Source organism: Leucopleurus acutus (genome assembly GCF_964270905.1).
Source record: "Leucopleurus acutus genome assembly, chromosome: 20".
Taxonomy (NCBI): Eukaryota; Metazoa; Chordata; class Mammalia; order Artiodactyla; family Delphinidae; genus Leucopleurus; species Leucopleurus acutus.
In genome coordinates this window covers 51,969,116-51,987,435 of record NC_139162.1, presented here as the reverse complement: position 1 = coordinate 51,987,435, position 18,320 = coordinate 51,969,116, and the positions used below count along the sequence as shown (strand labels likewise).

Here is an 18,320-nt window from a genome sequence, read left to right as displayed (position 1 = left end):
CATCCTGGTCCCTTCCCTCTGGTCTAGAACTCAGCCCACTGGATTCTAGAACCTCCATATTTACCTCGAGGCTCTTCCATCCCTAAGCTGTGCCCTGCCCCCAGCTTTGGTGAAAGGGAGGGGCCCCTCACGTGTGCTGTGCTGTGTCTGCTGCCCTTGGTTTGCAATTGGGAGGGGGGAGGGCAGAAGGGGTGTGATTGAAGTGTGTCCAGAGATGAAAAAATACATCTATATTTAAGAATCTCAGGTCTAGTCTGACCGGAGGGCTTGGTGGGCCTCAATCCTGGCCCCACCCTCCTCTTCCTTCCCTCTTCACCTCTTGATTCCTCCCTTTGCCCACTGCTGGGTCCCGGTTCTCTTGTCTCATTCTACTGTCTTAGAGACTTGGATTGCCACTGGATTCCAGTGTTATTTCAAAGGAAGGCAACTCTCTTGTTTTTGACTCAACTTGCAAGTGGCAAAGTTGCCCCAGGCTCTTAAATTCCTCAGTAGCGCTAGCCATATGCAAGGGCTCAATAGCCACTGTGGCCACACGTGGCCCGTGGCTACCCTATTGGACAGCACAGATACAGAACACTTCCATCCCTACAAAAAGTTCTGTTGGACAGCACTGGCTTAGAGCATGTTTCTAGGACTCTGGCCTCTGGCCCTACTGTCCCCTGGATGACTCTACTTTTGGAAAAATATCTTTTTCTCCTTTCAGTTCTGATCGTCCCTAGGCTACACGTGCATCTCCGAATCAATCGCTTTTCAGGGGAGTAGAAAGCTCTGATTGAAGTTGGATGTGTGACCATCTTTCTGTCAGCCGCAGTGTTTGTGACACCCGAGTCCCCTCCCCCACGAGTTACCAGCAGGAGAGGCACGGTGCTGAGCAGCCGTTTCCTCTTAGATTCAGCTACCAGAAATAGGATGGGGTGGGGGGGGGGTCAGAGCTGACAGCGTTTTATTGCTTGGACCCAGCAGCTGCTTACATCATCTTCAAGCTTCTTCAGTTCCCATTTGGATAATTTCACATCCCATTCCTGTCTGTACTGAGCCCTGAACCCCCTAGCTCAGCACCTCTTTCACACCATGTGCCCTCAGCCGCTCAGACCCACTAGCCAGTTTCTACCTATTATGTGCCTTGAATTCCACACCTGTAACAAACAGCCTTTGGAGGTCAGACCTGGGTGTGTCTCCCGGTTACCATGGGTAATTTACACAGTTTGTCTCAACTTACCCATATAAAGGAGCTCACATTTCTACTTAGCCTCCCAGAATTGAGGCAGAGTACTTTCAGAGCTTGGCAAGTGCCTAGCAACATAACTCATGTGAACCGGTTTCTCATTACTGATCTCCTTAACAGCTGTCTGCTTCCAGCTAGCAACCCCAGGTTTTACTAGACTCTCCCTGGAGTCTGGGCTCTACCATCTTAGGAGGGGCAGTTAACAGCCTGGCAAAGCAGAAAACCCACTACAGCAACACCCCACAGGTGTTATTATGTCTTAGAAGTAGAGCGCCAAACTCGTCTCTCCCTGCCAGCCCAGTGCAGCCAGAAGCCTTGTGAAAACAGATCCCACCTTTTTTCCCAGGATACACACATAAAACCACTAGCTGCTGCAAAAAGCTTTATTGTTTCCATTTGGTCCAAGGCTTGGGAGAGGGCTCCAGTGTGGTTAACAAGCTGCCTACTGGCTGCAGAGAGGGGCTTCAGGCAGAAGCCCTGACACCAGAGGGGCTCCTCAAAGGCCACTGGGCTCCGGAGGCTCCTAATCGTGCTTGAGGGTGAGCCTTTCGAAGAGATACTCGCCCAGCCCAGCCTGGGGACCAGCCAGCCTGCGGAGGTTGGTCAGGTGGTCACCCAACTTCTTGATGAGTTTCACCTCCTCATCTAGGAAGTGGCTCTCCAGGAAGTCGCAGAGCTGAGTGATAAAAGAGGAGAAAATGTTGCCACGTACAGATCTAACAATGTAACAGATGGGGGAAGGAGGCTCAGAAGGAAATCTGCCCAATCAAATGAGGCCAATGCTTCGTATGTAAGCATCATTCCAGGGAAGGTCTCATAGACATGACTGGAGATACTTACGTGGGGGTCTGCGCGGGCACAAGCCAGGGCATGCAGATCCAGAAGGGCCTCGTTCAGGTTCTTCTCCATTTTAATGGCGGCTTCCATAGCGTCCTGAGTTTTACCCCACTCATCTTGAGATGGCTTCTATACCGAAAACAAACGGTTCAGTACTAGCCACATACTCTGGAAAGGACTAAAAACTAATTTTCCAGTAGTTGCGGGAGTAGAGGGCTTAATCGGAAAAAAACGACTAAGAGTTTGTATCTATCATTCCCCAGTGTCCTGTAACTACACGTCCCAGGATACTACACGCTGCGCTCTAGACCGCCACGTCTTGGGAGAACTGGGTGCGCCTCGATCTCCAGCTGTAATAACCCACAAAAGACTGAACTCAATCTCCGAGAGGCCTACACGGTGCCTAAACCAATACAGTCAAGGGGCCTCTAGTGCAGGGACTGTTGGGAGATGTAGTCCAATGCCCACACACTATTTACCTGCACGTCCTGGAAGAGGGCGCGGCCGCCGCGTTGGTTTTGCATTTTCAAGAGACGCTTGGCGCCCTCGTGCTTCTCTTCGGCCAATTCACGGAAAAAGTGGCGCACGCCCTCCAGAGCCACATCGTCGCGGTCGAAATAGAAGCCCTGCGGGAAGAGATGGCGGGAACAATGGTTAGCAGGAGGCGAGGCCAGGCATGCGGACTCCGCCTCCGACTATCCAACAGGACAAAGAAGGCCAGCGCGTGCGCAGAGGGCCGGAGGTGCGCAGCTGAGGGGAACTTGGGCTGGGGGCGTCCTGGGGACCCTCACCAGAGAGAGGTAGGTGTAGGAGGCCCGCAGATGCATGTTGACCAGGCGGTTGACGGCGGCCTCCACCTCGGTGGAATAATTCTGACGAATCTGGGAGCTCATGGTTGATCGGTAATAAGGAGTTCGGCTCAAAAAATGGTGTTGGCTGGTCCCGGTGACCGAGGACAGCTGAGTGGCTGACTCCGAAGGTTGGAGGGTGGATAGATGAGTGGCTGACTCCGAAGGCTGGAGGGTGGTCGGAGGCTGGAAGAAAGGGCGACCCTGGGTCTGTTCCGTCCAAACACTGTTGAAGCAAGAGACAGATCCGGGGAACCGCCGAGCGCAATGAAAACTGCTGTGGCCAAGGCGGCTTATTTTATAGTGCGCAGGCCCTCGGAAGTGGGACGGCCAGGGAGAGCAATCGGCCAATCTGCGGTGGTGGGAGGCGGGGCCTGGAGCCCACGCGTGACCAATCAGGAGCATATAGGACTCCTAGACCCACACCGCCCCCCCCCCCGGAGGTGGGGAAGTCACGCGCCTGTAGGCGACGGCTGTTGTGAAATGGGGAATGGGGGGTGGGGGTTTTCGCGGGATGCAACAGCTCTGGGGCTAATTCTGCGAAGTCAAGGGATTCTGGGGGTGGGGGGTGGGGAGGGAGACTCTCTAGTAGGTGAAAGATTAATGAAGACACTGGGAACCCTGGAAAATAATCATTCCTGGGTCCTGGGGGTGTCTCAGGAAAGTAGATCGGATTCTGGTGCTGTGTCAGGGCACGGACTTTACTGGAACCCTGGGGGCGTTCCTCAGAGGTGCGGAAACCTCCAGATGACTGGGGTTTGCGCTGGGAGATAAGGGGGTACCCAGATCATTGAGAAGTTTGGAAGGCTGTGAGATGATATTTCTGGAACCTTGGGGTCTCTCTCTGGGAGGACCTGGAGCCTTGGGGTTCAAAGGTGGGGGGAGTTTCTGTAGCTTTAGAGTTCACAGTGGAAGTCCATATTTTTCTGGAAACTTCCCCGGGGGGGTAGGGCGATCTTTAGGCCCTTGAAGTGATCTGCGAGATTAAAAGGACAGTTGTAGAGCCGTGCTGTTCAGCCCCGGAGTGGGGCAGAGGGATGTTTCCAGAAGCCTAGTAGGGGCTTTTTAAAGAGGTCAGGGGTCTTGGAGAGCCTTTTGGAGCGCTCGAAAGATTGTCTGAGCCCCTTGGAATACCTAGGGGCTATTTTAGGGGCTCGCTTTTTCTGGAAGCTGAGATGGGGAGGGGTGAAATGACACTGGAGTTTTGGGGGTCCCTCTGAGGCTGCACTTCGTGGAGATGACTTTGAAGGCAGCCAGAGACTGGGAATTCTTTTTGACGCTGAAGCAGCCTCGCTGAAATTGTCCCTGTCTTGCCTGACACATGCTCCTTCAAGATCACGGAGAAGTACTGAGTCCTGGTGAAACAAGGAGGGTCTGGGGACCTACGGATGGGATGTCTGTCTTTAACCAATGGACATTTTTAAAGTGTGTCTGGTCCAGGCTGGTGCCTGGGTGGCAGAGCTGGCTGAAGGAGCCCTCCAGGAGCTCCCATTGTGGTTGTTCGCGGGGAAGGAGAAACAAAGACAGGACTTTGACCCTCTTTCAGTGCCCTAATGGAGGCAGCTGTCCGGCTGGGGCAGGAAAGCTGAAGCCGCTGGGGCGTTGGGAGCAGAGGTCAGGGCTCACCTTGCAGAGAAGCTCTCCAAGCAGCCCGGGCAGGGTACTCCTTGATCAAGGGGACGCCAGTCAGGCTGGTATCTGGGGTCCTCAAGGGGTGTCTGGGCCAGTGCCAGGAGAGCAGCCGTGCTGAGTCATGCTGAACTCAGCTCTGGAAGGGGCTCCCGCAGAGGGGCGGGGTGGAGCCCGCTCGCTGACCTCATCTACTTTGGGTGGACTGCAGTCTGCCTGGGACCCGGGGAGCTAGGCCTGGCTGGGCCCCAAGTCTGGCCCCCTCCCCCAAGGTGCCACCTCGAGTGCTTTGTCAAGGCACTGTCTTTTTAGTTCCCTGATGGTTTCCCTGGGCTCCCGCCTGTGGCCATATTGTCCCCTCTCTCTGGGTGGTGACTCAGTCTCCCCTCACTTCTGTCTTATCTGCCATCTCTCCCCTGACTGGCCGTCTCTGGGGCAAGCCTCTGGGGGAGGGGCAGTTGCCCCAGGCACACAGTCACGATGGGGTCTCAGTTACTCATTCACCAAATTTCATACCTCAGCCCAAAGACCTTTAGCCTGGGAAAGGAGAGGTGACCTGGGAAGTGCTCACAGGTGGAGGGAGAGGAAGGGGTGAGATAAAGATTATCGGAAGAAGGTGGGGGGAATCAGGGGGGATGGGAGAAGACAAGTGACCCAGGGAAACAGGGAGAGAGAGACAGGGAGAGAGAGACAGGGGGACAGAAAGACCCAGAGAGGGACAAAGAGACAGGAACAGAGACAGAGAAGGGGACAGAAGGACCCAGAGAGAGGGGGATGGAGAGCCAGAGGGGTGGAACTTCCCTGGTGGTGCAGTGGTTAAGAATCCGCCTGCCAGTGCAGGGGACACGGGTTCGAGCCCTGGTCGGGGAATATCCCACATGCCGCAGAGCAGCTAAGCCCACGAGCCACAACTACTGAGCCCGCCTGCCCTTGGGCCTGCGTGCCTCAACTACTGAAGCCCGCGCGCCTAAAGCCCATGCTCCGCAACAAGAGAAGCCCAGGCACCGCAATGAAGAGTAGCCCCCGCTCACCGCAACTAGAGACAAAAAAAAGCTGCGCATAGCAACGAAGACCCAACGCGGCCAAAGAAAGACAGCCAGAGAGGTGACAACCAACTGTGACTCTCCGAGTGACCTTATTCTCTGTAATTCCTTTTTCTGATTCTCCTTCTGTGGCTCAATCTACTGTGCGTCTTTGTGAGCGCAGCATCTTCCCAGGGGGCCGCCCCTCTCCTGGAGGGCCCTTCGCATTTACGGGGCCAGACCCTAGACCCCTCCTCCTTCTCCTCCAGCCCCTCCCTCCACAACCTGTCAGTCTCCAGCCTGTGTGTCTCCTCTGCAACCACACAGCTCAAGCTCAGGCTCCCCTGGAGTCCTCCCTTGGACCCTCTCTCCAGCCTCCTCATTCTTCCAGCCTCCAGGGGCTTCCCCAAAGGCTCCAGCGCCCTCCCCTGCTTTCCTAGTCCTCCCGAGATCTGCCCCCCTCCAGCTTCTTCCCCATTTCTCCACCTCAGTAAATGTGCAACTTCCTTCCCTAGTTCCCAGGGTCCAGGAAGCTGCTTTGCACCCTGCTACCCTGATATCCACCCCCCACCCCCGCCCCAGCCCCCTCTGCCGGGTTTGGGCCTGGCACAGTGCTGCCTCTAACACAATACCCTAGGCTGTGATACATGAGTCATGTGATCTCGAGTCACCTCGGTTCCCCTCAGGACTGTGGGCTCCTTAAGGGCAGGGCCAAGACTTAACTCACCACCTACCCATAGAGGGCACCAGGCAACCTCAGAATAAGATGGGTCAGCACGTGAAGCCTGGTCTCCTGCGACAGCCAGGAAGTGGGCCCAGTGACTCAGACTCTGAAAGTGTGGCCCGAAAGAGGTTTATTGCCCCCCGAGACCACTCCTCCCCACCCCACCCCAATAATTACAAAAGTAAGAAAAATGCCCATGGCCCCCAGTCCCCACCCCTCCCGAAAAATGCCATAATTTATGCAGAAAAGACACAGTCCAAGGCCGCTGGTGGTCTCAGCCCATCTTCTTCCAGATGGTAAGCGAGGCAGTGAGTACTCCGGCCACGAGGATGGTCACTGTCTGCCACGTGGGTGTCCCAAAGTAGGAGAGGAGGCCGTCCTGGGGATAGGGACATGAGGCAGTTCAGCAGCTCAGCCTGGGCCAGCACGTGAGGGGTCACAGAGAGGTCAGAGGGCATGAGTGGGGGCAAGGGCCTAAGATTAATGGTACTGAAGAGTTGGGGGCCAAAGAGTTATCATAGAACTTGAGGGACTCCGAAGGAAGTAGAGGCACCAGGGAGGGCAGAAGGCACTAGTCGGGTCAGAGGTCACCAGGAGGTCAAGGGTCATGGAGAGGTCAGTGGGTGTCATATGAATCAGGGTTGATCAGACATGTCAGAAAACGCATTACAGAGTACATCTGATGATCCGAAAATGGGGAGGAGGGTACCACTGTGGTGGGCTCAGGAAGGCCCAGGGGTCCCAGGGGAGTGGGGGATTGGATGGGGTTAGGGGCCTCACCCAACCACCCTGGTCCTGGATCCAGCCCAGCAGCCGCTCTCGAAGGAAGTCCAGGGTCCAGCCCATGATGGTCCTGATCAGCTGGGGCACCTTGGTGCACAGGGCCTGCAGGGAGTGGGCTGGGCCTTAGGGACTAAGCCTTATCGCCACTGCCTGGGGCAATGGCCCCCAGCCTCCTTTCTCAACTCTCTGCCTCCCCTCCTGCCCTTCTGCAGTCTCTTTTCCACTCACAGTCAGAATGAGCTTCATAAATTGTAAAGTGGTTCTGGTCACTGTCAACTTCCCTGCTCACAAACCATCTATGGCTCCCTAGTACCTCTGGGATAAAAAATCAAAAGCACATCTTGGCCCACAAGGCTCTGTGTGAAGCCTCTGACCTGATCACATTCAATTTTCCTCTTCTTTTCTGTGCCTCACTGCCCTTCTTCCATATCTTTTTTTTTTAATTTTAAACTTTTTTAATTTTTTCTTTGGCCACTCCACACAGCTTGTGGGATCTTAGTTCCCCGACCCGGGATCGAACCCGTGCCCCCTGCAGTGGAAGCACGGAGTCCTAACCACTGGACCGCCAGGGAATTCCCACCCCTCTTCCATATCTTCATTCCCACCAAATTCTTAACCTGCTTCAGGACCTTTGCACATGCTGATTCTGCTGCCTCAATGGACCTCAACCTAGGGAATTTTCACTCATCCCTCACAGCTCAGGTCTAATGTCACTTCCCCAGAGAGGGCTTTCTGACCTTCAGACCAGGTAAGGCCTGACGCCTGCTCTTCAACTCCCTAAGCTTCCCTACTCAGCCTTTATCTCGCTGCTTCTCACCTGCTGTCCCCAGCTCCATACAGAGCCCTACCATCACCCTGACTGCTGTCCCCCTCACCTCTAACATTCAAGCCCCATCAGCTCAATCTTGCAAACACATCAAGAAATCTACTTCTCCACCTCCAATGCTGCCCCCCGACTCCAGGTCAGTCTTCCATTAGCCAGGATTATTACAGGTACCTCTTTGTCAGCGTCCCAGTTTTTGCCCTTGTGCCCCATAATCCATTTTTCTACCCAAAAGGGCCAAAATAATTTGCTGGGCTTCCCCTCCCCCAATATTTTATAATGAGAATCTTCAAAGAGAAAAGTTAAAAAAGTTTCTAAGCGTACAGGCATATACACACAACCTAGATTCTACAATTAACATTTTGCTCTCCTTGCTTGAAAAGTCTTTTCTATTTATAAATCAGGTCACCTCACTCTCTTGTTTAACACCAGCCAATCACTCCTGTCGCACTCAGAGTAAAGCTAGTCTTTACAGCGGCCCACAAGACCCTCGCAATCTGCCCTCATCTCTCACCTTCTCCCCCTCCTCACTCTGTTCTAACCACATGGGCCTCCTCATTGCCCACAACACACTAGGCTTGGACCTACCTCAGGGCCTTTGCATGTTCTGCCCCTCTACGGGATGCCTTTTCCCCCATCTTTATACAATATATCACTGCATCTTTCTTGTCATTCCAACTTTAGCTTTCACGTCACCTCCTCTTAGAAGTCTTTCCTGACCTCTTTGCCCAATCACGTCACCCTAGTTTACTTCGCTCAGCACTCATCATATGACGTGGGCTCCCTGAGAGCAGGGACCTAGCCTTTTCTGTTCTGTGTCCTGGGTGCCGAGTACAGGTCACACACACCATAGGCCCCATAAATGTTTGTTGAATGAATAAATGAATGAAAAAGCAGACAAGCGGTCCATAGCTGCCTCTCTCCATTCCCTCTGTGGTTACTGGGCTGCCACAGGGGTTGACCTCACAAGTCCCAGGTCCTCATAGGGGAGCCTGCCTGGGCTCACAGCCCTGCAGCCGCCCACCTTGAGCACCAGTTTGCTGGCAAAGTAGAAAAGGGCGACAACCCGGCCCCAGTTGAAGTTGCCGTCAGAAAACATTTCAGCCGCCACTCGGAAAAAGACCTCTCGGGGGGAGTCTGTGTCCACGGCCGCGATCATCCTGCAGGAGAGAGGAAAGCCAGTGCTGGGGAGGGAGGATCAGGCGGAGTGTGGAAACTCTGGTGTCCACCCCATACCAAAGATAAGGAAACTGAGGCCTGAGCCAGGAAGCCATCATGGGGGAGAGCCACAAGGTGGACATTGAGGAAACTGGGGAAAATGACTCCCTGAAGGAGAGTTTCAAGATCCTAGGGCAGGGGAGGGCTGGGAGTCCAGAGTGCTGAGTTGAGTGGTGGGGCCCTGGACCCCTGGGTCTGACGGAAAAGGGGGCTGTGGGCCTGGACTCCAGGATCCCAGGGAAAGTGGGGGTTGGGAGCTGGGACTCCTGGGTTCTGAGGGAGAAGGGGCTCACTGGCTGGACTCCTGGGTCCCAGGGACCACACCTCTGCAGCTCCATGTTACTGTCCAGTTCATCTCCAATGCGCTTGAGACACTCGCTCAGCTTCTTGGTGGATGCATCCTGGGGCGCCTGCTCCAGGCCCAGCTCGGGCGTGTCTCCCCCCATTCGCCCTGCTCGATCCTGGATGAAACTAGAGTGGGAATGGATTTGCAGGGAATGCAGAATCAGAATGGGGCCTCACTCCTCAAATCTGCTCCTCAATAATCAGACCTCAGACTCACCCCTGAAGCAAAAGGGCCCCTGTCTTCATGATCTGCTCAGAGCTGGTGGGCCCTAGAGGAGAAAGGAGGTAAGAGGTGCCTGGACTCTTGGGTCCTAGGGGGATCCAGGGAACTGGAGTGGCTCATGATCCCTGAGGGAGGACAACGCTAGGGGACCCTGGTAGATAAAGTGACTGGGGGCCCAGGCAGCTGAGTCCCTGATGGAGAAAGAGGCAGGAGTCCTGGGCCTGTATCCTTCATTCTTCCGGGGGAGGAGGCTGAGGGAACACTTCATGCAACCAGACCCCTGGCCTGAGGGGACTGAGGGGAGACCCGCCCCTCCCACCAGGAAGTGGTGCAGGCAACAAGCCCGGGCCTGCCCCGTGGGCTTGGATTATGGGGCTCCCCAGCTTCTCGGGGGTCCGAAAGCGCCAGACAGGAAGGGATCCGGACGCAGAGGCCAGAGAGCCCGGGACCCCGGGAGTGGGTGGAAGCTGGCAGCGCCGGATCCCGGAGTTTCTGCCCCGGAGTGCTTGGCGATCGCACGGCCCCATACCGGCAGGAGGGATCCTGGGGTCGGCCGGCGAGGGGCTCGCCCTCCTCCCGCCCGTCCGCCTCCCGCCTCACCCCCGCCTCTGGGTTGCTCCCCGGACCCGTCCATCACCGCCGCTCCCGCCGCCGCCTCTCGCCGGGTCCGCCCGGGCGGCCGCAGCACGCCCCTGGTCACGTGAGCGCCCCGCTGAGCGTGCGTCCTCTCACGTGATCGCCCCGCAAAATGGCCGCCGCGAGCCGCTGCCCCGCAGGGCTATCCGGACACAGGACCGCACCTGCCTCACCTGCTCCGGGAAGGCTCGGCCCCTATCACGTGACTGCCCAATCAGCACTTCCCCTTAGGAAGTGGTTGTGGCGCCATTCCACCAGGCACGCATTCAATCGCAGTTATAACTTTTATTCATTCATTCATTCCTGCAATATTTTCAAAAGTTTCGGTTGGGACTTGAGCCCTTGCCAGGACAGAAGGAACATCAGAGGCCAAAGATAGCATTCTTTGCGGCAGGACGTTCCAGATGACTAAAGTCTATGAATGTTTATATGTGTTTCTGTGAAAATAAAAAGAATCTGAAGTTCAAAAAGTGATAGATTGGTGATAGATTGGCAGGGTGAGGACAGAGAGGCTCCTGGGGTGTCCGAAATGTGCTATATATTTATCTGGGTGGTGATTACTTGGGCATACACATATTTAAAAATTCACTGAGTTGTACACATAAGACGTGCAGTTTACTGTATGGAAATGATTATATCTCCCTTTCAAAAGAAAATAGTAAGAAGAAAAAAGAACTGAGATTAGAAAAATAGGCTGGGGCCAGATGATGAATGGTTTGGGCATATAAGAGAAGGGAATCTGTCTCCCAAGGGTGGCTGGGAGCCACGGCAATTGAAGATTATAGGTATCTTAATCCATCAGCCTGACAACACCAGGAATATAGTCTGACAAATTAAAGTTTATTGACCCACTGAGATGATGGAGACCACACAACAGAGAAACCATGGAGCATCTTGACAAAGGAAAAGGTAGAGTTATTATAGGATTTGGAGGAAGAGTGGAATTTAGGTGATGACTGTATGTTAGGCTCAAAGCCAAGCAGTGTGTGGACTGCAAAAGGAACCAGGGTCCTGTATCCTTGCAAACTACAAGATGAATGTAGATGTGTAGTGTTGGGTCCAGAAACCCTTTACTCTGCACCTGGGTTGGAAATCAAGGCTGCTACTATGTATCAAGTGACTTCAATCCTACAGGCAAAGTGGGATGTTTCATTTTTACTGATAGAATTTCCAACAGTGTGAGTAAGAAAGCATGTCCTTGGGAAATAGTGTTTCATATTAACGTTGAAGCTGGCTTTATTTGTGTCTGTTATTCCAGCCCAATGAATTAGCCCTCCCTCCATCCCAGTTACAGAGAAGGAAGAAAGGGCTTTTAATGCAGCCACAGACCTCTAAATGGTACAGCTGTTGAGTAGAGGGGAAAAAACTTTTGAGATAGTTCTGAAGTCAATATTGTTTACAATAATAAAGATACTATATCAGAACTATGAAGCCCACCTCCAAGATGGACCTCAATGATTCTCACCTCCAGGTATTCAGGCCCCTGTGTAGTCTCCTCCCGCACTGAATAGGGCTGACAGTGTGACTAACAGGGCGTTGTGGAAATGGCAGTGTAACTTCCAAGGTTAGGTCATAAAAGTCACTGCAGCTTCTGCCTGACTCTCTCTAGGATCACTCACTTTAGAGGAAGCAGCTGCCACATTGTGAGGACACTCAAGCAGTCATCCGCTGGAGAAACACACATGTCGAGGAACCAAGTCCTCCAGCCCCAGTCAAGCCTTCAGGTGACAGCTGTCCCCACCAACATCCTGACTGCAACCTCGTGAGAGATCCTAAGCCAGAACCCCACAGCTCAGCCATTCATTGATTTCCAACCCTCAGAAATTGTGTGAGACAATAAACGTTTATTGTTGCTTTAAACTGCTAAGTTTGGGGGCAATTTGTTACACAGCAGTAGATAACTAATACATCTAGGATAATTATGGCCTATTTATAGATGCAGAAACCAGAGCCCAGAGAAGGAGATGGATTTGCCAGAATTGTACGGTTCTGGTGGGTGCTGTCAGGTCTCCAGCTTGACCTGTGTCACTTGGACAGGGCTTTCTTACTCAGCCCCACTCATAGGCCCCAACCTCCTGTCCCTCCCCTCCAGCCCATCTTCCACATGAACCTAGATGGGTTTTTCTATATCCAGAGCTGGCCCTGGTCCTCATCTGCTCACAGCCCTCCCATGACTCACTGGTAATAGTAAATCTCTCTTACACATTATTATAAGACAATGAATCTAGTACAATCTGTTATTTATTGTATATCCAAAGGGATAAGAGAGAAAATGATGTTTTAAGACTTTTTGGGGGGGGGCATGCCGCATGACTTGTGGGATCTTAGTTCCGAGACCAGGGATGGAACCCGTGCCCCCTGCAGTGGAAGCGCAGTCTTAACACCTGGACCACCAGGGACGTAACTTAAGACTCTTCTAACAAAGGAAAATACAGTTTATAGGTGTTTTAAAGTTACCGATGTATATTACAAGATGGACATAATCGGTGGGATCTGGGGGTGGCTTACTTGGGTCCTCTGCTTTGCATTCTCTCACAAGGCTATAAAAAAGGTGTCAGCTGAGGTTCTGGTCTCATCCAATGACTCATCTGGGGAAGGATCCATTTCCAAGCACCCATAAATGGTTGTTGAGAAGATCCGGTCACATGAGAGATGCTGGACTGAGGGCCAGCATCTTGGTTCCTTGTTGGCTGGAACTCCTTTCTTTGCCGTGGGACCCCTTCATAGTGCAGTTCCCAACACGGCAGCAAGCTTAATCAAAGTGAGCAGGCAAGACTGAAGTCATAGTCTATTATAACCTAGTCTCGGAAGGGACATCCCATCACTTTTGCAATGAGCGGCAGGTCACTAGGTCCAGCACAGTCACAGGAGAGGGGATTATATGAGGACATGAATATCAGGACGTGGAGGTCCTGATATTTTAGAAACTGCTTACCCCAGAGAAAACTCTAATTCGAAAAGACACATGCACTCCTATGCTCATAGCAGCACTATTTACAATAGCTAAGACATGGAAGCAACCTAAATGTCCATCGATAGGTGAATGGATAAAGAAGACGTGGTCTATATACACAATGGAATATTAGTCATAAAAAAGAATAAAATAATGCCATTTGCAGTAACATGGGTGGACCTAGAGATTACCATATTAAGTGAAGTAAGTCAGACAGTGAAAGACTAATATCATATGATATCATTTATATGTGGAACATAAAAAAATGATACAAATGAACTTATTTACAAAACAGAAATACACTCACAGACACAGAAAACAAACTTATGGTTACCAAAGGGGATAGTGCAGGGGTGGGAGGAGGAGAGAATTTAGGAGTTTAGGGTTAACAGATATATGCTACTACATATAAAATAGATAAACAACAGGAACTTACAGTAAAGCACAGGGAACTGTATTCAATATCTTGTAATAACCTATAATGGCAAAGAATATGAAAAAGAATATATATATTCAATATATATATAACTGAATTACTTTGCTGTACACTTGAAAGTAACATGACATTGTAAGTTAACTATACTTCAATGAAAGAAAGAAAGAAAGAAAGAAAAGAAAAGAAAAGAAAAGAAACTGACTACCACTCCAGGAAAGGAAGAACGCTTTGCACATAGAGGAAGGACAGCAAAGGAGAGGGCTAACATGTTGTAGATGCTAAGTTATTCAGGGGAAGAGGACCCTGGTGGCTGATCTAGTGAAGGTTCTGGGGTGGAGAAGAGTGAGTAGGATTTGGGGGTTCCACTTCTGCTTAGACATATTAAAAATGAATCCATCTCTCCCACTATAAAAGTTATACCAGATATTCTGGTTCACTATTGCTGTGTAACAAATCAGCCCAGAGCTTAGTGGCTTAAAACAACAATTATTTTATTATCTTTGATAGGCCTGTGGGTAGTGAGATTGGGAAGGGCTCTCTGGGCAGTTCCAGCTTGGGGTCACTCAGTGTCTGCAGTCAGATAGTGGCTGGAACTGAAAGAGCAGGGAGACTGAAGGGTGTCGGGACCTGGTGGAGCATGTATTTTCATGGAGCCTCAAGCCTTTCCATGTAGTTTCTTTGTGTGGGATAGCTTGAGCTTCCTTATAGCTTGGTGGCTTCAGGGCAGCTGAACTACTTGCCTGATGGCTGAAGGTTTCAAGAGTATTTCAGCTAACAAAGAAATTGCAGGCTTCCCTGGTGGCGCAGTGGTTGAGAGTCGGCCTGCCGATGCAGGGGACACGGGTTCGTGCCCCGGTCCAGGAGGATCCCGCATGCCGCAGAGCGGCTGGGCCCATGAGCCATGGCCGCTGGGCCTGCGCGTCCGGACCCTGTGCTCCGCAACGGGAGAGGCCACAACAGTGAGGGGCCCACATAAAAAAAGGAATTGCATTGCCTTCCCTGATTTGACCTCAAAAATCATGCAGCATCACTCTTCTGCCATGTTGCAACAGCTACATATTAGTCATGAGCGCACACCACCTCAGGGGAAGGGGAATTCGACTCTGCTTCTTATTGGGGGAAGTGAGTGGGGACAGGAGATATCTTTGGAAAATATAAGGTAGAACACCAATTCAGCTGCTTTAGCAAAAACCATGATAACAATGATTTAAACAACACAGAAGTTTATTTCCCTCTCATGTAACAGTCCAAGAATATGCAACCTTAAGTGATAATAACAGTGAGTAAAGTTCCACAGTGTCAGGAACTATGATGGTTGATTTTATATGTTAACTTTACTGGGCCAGCTTGACAGGGTACCCAGATGTTTGGTCTAACATTATTCTGAGTGTTTCTCTCAGGGTGTTTTTGCATGAGATCGATATTACATCAGGAAACTTAGTAAAGAAGATTGCATAAAAGGCCTGAATTGAACAAAAGGCTGACTCTCCTCTGAATAAGAAAGAATTCTTTCTGCCTTACTACCTTTGAACTAGGACATGAGGGACTTCCCTGGTGGCGCAATGGTTAAGGCTCCACGCTCCCAATGCAGGGGGCCCAGTTCGATCTCCGGTCAGGAAAATAGATTCTGCATGCTGCAACTGAAGACCCCTCACGCCACAATGAAGATCCTGCATGCTGCAACTAAGACCCGGTACAGCCAAATAAATAAACAAACAAATAAATAAATAAATATTTTTTTTTTTTTAAAAAAGGAACTAGGACATCAGCTTTCTTCCTGCCTTCAGGCTCAAACTGAAACATTGGCTCTTCCTGGGTCTCAAGATGAAACTGCACAATTCAGATGGGACTTGAACCCAAGGGGTGGGACTTAAACCCAGTGTCTTTTTTTTTTTTTTTTTTGACGGCGCCACATGGCATGTGGGATCTTAGTTCCCTGACCAGGGGTCGAACCCGCGCCCCCTTCAGTGGAAGCCCAGAGTCTCAACCACTGGACTGCCAGGGAAGTGACCCCGCCAGTGTCTGTTTTAAAATATATATATAAATTTCTTTATTTTAATTTTATTTTTGGCTGCATTGGGTCTTCGTTGCTGCGTGCGGGCTTTCTCTGGTTGTGGTGAACGGGGGCTACTCTTCATTGTGGTGCGCGGGCTTCTCATTGCGGTAGCTTCTCTTGTTGCGGAGCACGGGCTCTAGGCACACGGGCTTGAGTAGTTGTGGCACGCAGGCTCAGCAGTTGTGGCTCACAGACTCTAGATCGCAGGCTCAGTAGTTGTGGCGCACGGGCTTAGTTGCTCCGCGGCACGTGGGATCTTCCTGGACCAGGGCTCAATCCTGTGTCCCCTGCAGTGGCAGGCGGATTCTTAACCACTGTACCACCAGGGAAGTATTCCCCCCACACACTGTCTTTTAACTGAGATCACACACCAGGTCTCAGATCTTAATGAAGCTCAGGTTCTTTATGTCTCATTGCAGAAAGAATTCAGTGAGAGACAAATTGATAGGTAAGAAGTGGATTTATTTAGAGAGAAACACAGTCCACAGAGTGTGGACCATCTCAGAAGGCGATAGGCTCTGAAATATGGGGTGATTGGTTTTTATGGGTTGGGTAATTTTATAGGCTAAAGAGTGGGAGGATTATTCCAACTATCTTGGAGAAGGGGTGGAGATTTCCAGGAATTGGGCCATTGCCCACTTTTTGGCCTTTTATGGTCAGCCTCGGAACTGTCATGGCACCTGTGGGTGTGTCCTTTAGCATATGTGAATGTATTACAATGAGCATAGAATGAGGCTCAAGGTCTACTGGAAGTCAAATCTTCTGCCATCTTGGACCTAGTTGGTTCTAACCAGTTTATGTCCTATCCTCAAGGGCTATGTCATTCTTTTAGACGTTGTGCCCTGCCCCCTTCCCTCCTGTTTCAGAGCTGCCAGCCTTCAGACAACAACTACACCATCAGCTGTCCTGGTACTCATGCCTTCAAACTTGGACTGGAACTAAACATTGGCTCTCCTGGGTCTCCAGTTTGCCAATTCATCCCAAAGATTTTGGGGCATGCCTACTTCCATAATCATGTCTTTCTTCTAGCTTTCTAGCTTGTTGCCCTACCATTCACAACACAGCACTTCCATCTCAGTGTAAGATGGACACACCAATGCCCAACACATCCCTGCACCAGGAAGGGAGAGACTGAAAGGGATGTCATCGTCCTTGCCTTTTAAGGCCATATCTCAGATGCTGCAGACATCCCACTGGCCAGAAACCATTTACATGGCAAGAAACTGGTTGCAAGGGAGCCTGGGAAATGTAGTCTTTAGCTGTGCAGCCCTATGTCCAGTGAAACTTCCCTATCAGAGGCGAATAATTATTAAGGGGACATCTAGGCATATCGGCCACACGATCAAATGATTGAAACCAAGCAAGCAGAGGGCTGAATGGTTTCACATTGTGATGATAGCTGAATGATATGTAATGGGACTTGGAATAGGCAAACAATAGAAAACTCATTTAACTGATTTCTGATCTCTCAATGTTCTGAAATTTCTACCAATCTGCTTATGTGCTCAGAGTGAGAGTTATTAGTGTCATAAACCCAATATATCCATCTCCATCTTCTGGAGTGTGGTAGAATTGAACTTCCCAGACTCTCTGTGGTTCATTCAAGTCACATGACTAGTTTTGGCCAATAAATTCTAAGAGATTATATATGCCATTTTTGTGTCAGAACATTTAAGTACTGGTACAAGAGCTTCCAGGGTGTTCTTCCTTGGCCACACTTGACCAGCAGGACTCCAGATGGTAGTGGCTCTGTCAGCCTGGGTCCCAGACATATACAGCCCAGAACCCTCAGTCAATATATAACACAAGTGAGAAAAAAAACCTTGTATGCTAAGCTGAGATTTGGGGTTGTTTGTTACTGCAGCATAACCTAACCTATTCTCACTATTGTAGAAAAATATGAAAGTTAGATCTTTCCTAGAGCACACAGAGTTAACCCTAATTCGTTGGCCAAGCACCCACATATAGCCCCCCTCCAACTGCTTGTAATTTGGGTGGGAATGATCTCCTACCCCTTCCACACAGAGGGGCATATGACCCAGGCTTTGCCAATAAGGCCACTGAAACACTTGTGAACGTTCCTGTTGAAACGACTCTCTATACCTTGATGGAGGCCTGGAGCTTCTGGAGGCCTGACCTCAAAGTGAAGGGCCAATCAGCTAACATCTATAGAGAACCTGCTGTGTGCTAGGGCCTGTTGTATACCATCCCATTTACTCCTCACCAGAGGGTGGATAGTGTGGTATCTCCCCTTTACTGATGAGGAGACAAAGGCAGAGAGAGGTTAAGGGAGGGTGCAGTTAGGGACACCTCCTACCCATATACTGTTCCCTGCCCAAGGTCACACAGGCTGAGGCAGGCAAACTGTGGATTTGCTCATACACGTCTGCTCCAGGAGCTTGTGGGAAATGTGATCCTGACCGCCCGCCCCCGCACATCCTTCCACCCGATTTATGCTCTAGTGACCCCTTGGATGGTGGTCTCTCTCCAGCTCCCATCAAACCACCACTGCCAAGATCTCTGTGGCGCAGTGGTTGAGAGTCCGCCTGCCACTGCAGGGGA

General features: G+C 51.1%; 2 protein-coding genes across 2 annotated transcripts; both read right to left on the bottom strand.

Annotated features, from left to right (window-relative positions):
- Positions 1-1,594: 1,594 nt before the first annotated feature.
- FTL (ferritin light chain) lies at positions 1,595-3,179 on the bottom strand. Its single transcript, XM_082863356.1, has 4 exons — positions 2,854-3,179; positions 2,542-2,688; positions 2,066-2,191; positions 1,595-1,901 (listed from the first exon to the last, which is right to left on the bottom strand). The coding sequence occupies exons 1-4, from the start codon at positions 2,953-2,955 to the stop codon at positions 1,749-1,751; spliced, it is 528 nt and encodes a 175-aa protein (XP_082719482.1). The 5' UTR covers positions 2,956-3,179; the 3' UTR covers positions 1,595-1,748.
- A 3,340-nt stretch (positions 3,180-6,519) lies between these two features.
- Positions 6,520-10,347, bottom strand: BAX (BCL2 associated X, apoptosis regulator). Its single transcript, XM_082862862.1, has 6 exons — positions 10,278-10,347; positions 9,672-9,723; positions 9,434-9,580; positions 8,916-9,051; positions 7,066-7,170; positions 6,520-6,664 (listed from the first exon to the last, which is right to left on the bottom strand). Exons 1-6 carry the CDS (start codon positions 10,309-10,311, stop codon positions 6,560-6,562), a joined length of 579 nt encoding a protein of 192 aa, XP_082718988.1. The 5' UTR covers positions 10,312-10,347; the 3' UTR covers positions 6,520-6,559.
- Between the last annotated feature and the right edge of the window lie 7,973 nt (positions 10,348-18,320).